Source organism: Mercenaria mercenaria, chromosome 16, assembly GCF_021730395.1.
Source record: "Mercenaria mercenaria strain notata chromosome 16, MADL_Memer_1, whole genome shotgun sequence".
NCBI classification, from domain to species: domain Eukaryota; kingdom Metazoa; phylum Mollusca; class Bivalvia; order Venerida; family Veneridae; genus Mercenaria; species Mercenaria mercenaria.
The window spans coordinates 58,364,552-58,367,686 of record NC_069376.1 but is presented as its reverse complement, the minus strand read 5'-3'; the positions used below and the strand labels follow the sequence as shown (position 1 = coordinate 58,367,686).

The window sequence follows — 3,135 nt, the reverse complement described above, 5'->3', positions numbered from 1 at the left end:
TAGGAATACAGTGATGACCTCGCCCCAGACAGTGTGTCACTAACATTAGGATTGTGAGCAAGAGGCCGCTGTATTTGAAAGGGCTGGTTTGCTCCTGCAAAAAAAAAAATAATGAGAAAACTTTCAAATAATGAATCACATAAACAAAACCAACATAGCAAAACTATTGTTGCTGATCAGTACTTGGGCTTTTAAATCAGTATCTTTATTTAATTTTAGGGCAACATTCTCCAAACTTCTTTTGTTTAGATTTCCGTTTCATGCTTGATATTTTCAATTTTTAAAAACTTTCTGTTTGATGGTCATTCTTGTGATTCTTTTACACCAAACAAATTCAAGGTGAAATGTTAAACCAACCTTTTAACACTAACATTTATAGAAAAGAAAAGTGAAGTCATTGTTTATTTTCTGGTTTTGTTCAGCAGATTTTTTATTGTAAAATGGTCATCAACCATTGCTGACACACCAGTGTCTACCATTTAAATTAATTTAACATCCCTATCCTATTAACCAGTATTTATAGTAAACACTGAATATTGAGTTGAAGGGAAAAAGAATTAAAAACATTCTGAGGCCCTTACACATGTATTGAATGTTTACATATAACAATACTTACTGTCAGAGAACCTATTCAGCTGTGTATGCCAGAGATTTTCAACATCTGTCGTAGTTTGGTTTGGTGACACTGTGCCCATCTGATGTTGGTTTGGTGACATTGTGCCCATCTGACTTTGATTTGGTGTCATTGTGCCCATCTCACTTTGATTTGGTGTCATTGTGCCCATCTGACTTTGATTTGGTGTCACTAAACCCATCTGACTTTGGTTTGGTGTCATTGTGCCCATCTGACTTCTGTTTGGTGTCATTGTGCCCATCTGACTTTGGTTTGGTGTCATTGTGCCCATCTGACTTTTATTTGGTGTCACTGTGCCCATCTGACTTTTATTTGGTGTCACTAAACCCATCTGAATTTGGTTTGGTGTCATTGTGCCCGTCTGACTTCTGTTTGGTGTCGCAGTGACCTAGGTTTCTACTGCACAAGACCAGTTTTAAACTCTACCAATATGTTGTTATAAGACAAGCAAATTGTATGAATTTGTATCTCCTGTTGAAGAGGTAAGGTTCAGTAGTGACAGATTAATTGACCCAGGGGAACTATTTGAAGTAATTTGGCAACTTGATAACACTGCATGGCAAATATCAATCTGTCATAATTATTACCCTGTAAGAAAATAAGAAGTCTCCTTTACCCAAGCATATATTTTCACAATTTGTTGATGCTCACAACATCGTTAGACCCTTGGCGTGTGAGCTTAAATTCCACAGGACCATCAGCTGTACAGTACTCTACATCTACGGCCTCCCCATCAGGACTTAAAGCAAAATTTCAGCATCAATCATGTTGGACTTCACTTGCCTTCTGTTGTTAACATTTCAGCCCTCCCATCATGTACTCCTACTGCCTCAACTGTTAACCATGATGATGATTACAGTAACCGATAGGGCTGTGCACTTCTGTGGATAGAAATGATATCATTTACTTAAATCCATTTGCAGTTCTATGTACTAATTTTACTGATGATAAACTCGGACAGATAATAAAGTGGACCACCTTCGATGTACTGTGTCAGGTGCATGCGGGGGATGGGTGGGGGGGTGTACATTCATCACCTTTAGTGATAGCTCTAGTTGTAATTTATATTACTAATACAGGGTTCGCACAGGCCTTGAAAAGTCCTTCAATTCGATGGTAGTCCTTGAAAACTCCATGAAAATGACAAAACCCCTAAAAAACCTGGAAACCTTTCACTCCTTGAAAATATTCTTTCCATAACTTTGCTTTGCTAAAAGAATTTAAGGCTTAAAATAAATCGGAGAAAATGAAAATAAATTCGTGAAATTGCAGGACCGGGTCACCCGTATGCTATTATAGTGGTCTACGGCCACATTTTATCGATATTTACAGAGTGCTATTTCTACTATATCACCGTTTGCATGTTTCCGTTTCCGTTTAAAAAAAAATACGGGGAATAATAACTCGCAATTTTTAGCTATTTGCGAGTATTTCCAGTGAATTAAAATGAGTAAGAAAAACAAACATGTTTACGCAAGTAAGCGGGAGACAAAAGACGAATATAAACAGTGGCTGAAGCCCTATAGAGCAGACAGAACGAAGTGTATTTGTACGTTGTGTGACAAAATTTTGAGGTATCATTAGTAGGAGCGCGCTAAAAAATCACAAGAAAAGCGTTAAACCTCAGCAAAATAGTGAATCACATCAATCTAATAATCGAATTACGTCATTTTCAAAAGTGTGACAAGTGATGGTTGTTTTATTTTTGCATTACATAATAAAAGTTGTTCAGATTAGGTCGTGGTTTTGAAAAAAAATAGTGCTTGAAAAATTGTAAAAAGTCCTTGAAAAGTACTTGAATTTTGTCTCTGATATCAGGGCACTAGACACCTTTTGGGGACAGGTACTCATACCCTCAGGAAGGGGAATTTTTCAACATTTTAAGACGAAAAGGGGAAGTTTAAGCTATGTATGTAACTACTTTTCACACTTATTAATACTGTTTTCAATCATTCCTAACTGATGTGACTATATTGCAACAGTAATCTTCCTTAGAGGCACTATATAATATTAAAAGAAAGAGTTCATATCTATTTGTGTCAAACAACCTATCATAAGGGGAATTTTCTTCTGAGAAAGGGGAAAAAAACATATTATTTTAGGAGGGGAATGGTACCCATATTTGGCCCCAAAAATGGCCAAACGAGTGCCCTGGATATTCTGTATGAACCATGTAATATATAACTGGTCTTCCTTGGGGAGATAGATGCAAGCGCTAAGATAATGTTGAGAAGGCCATCCTGCTTGTTTGCATAGAATACAAGATTTAGAAGGTCTTTGGATTTAATATCATTTCTGCTTGAAATTTTGTTCTTGGCCACAATTGTTGGCCTGTGTTATTTATAAATAAAAACATACCTTCATCCATGGTATCTTACAACTGGAATATCAAAAAGTCCATCGACAGTTGCACAGTTGTCATTAGTTTTTTCTGTACATGCTTTCTTCTGTTTGTATATGTTCTTATTTTTCTGGGTTTTTTTTTTCATCTACGAAATGGA

At 36.4% G+C, this 3,135-nt stretch overlaps 1 protein-coding gene across 1 annotated transcript; it reads right to left on the bottom strand.

Moving 5' to 3' along the window:
* Positions 1 to 345: 345 nt before the first annotated feature.
* Positions 346 to 1,227, bottom strand: LOC128549232 (ribosome-binding protein 1-like). The gene has a single exon (XM_053525752.1). The coding sequence runs from the start codon at positions 984 to 986 to the stop codon at positions 597 to 599; it is 390 nt and encodes a 129-aa protein (XP_053381727.1). The 5' UTR covers positions 987 to 1,227; the 3' UTR covers positions 346 to 596.
* Between the last annotated feature and the right edge of the window lie 1,908 nt (positions 1,228 to 3,135).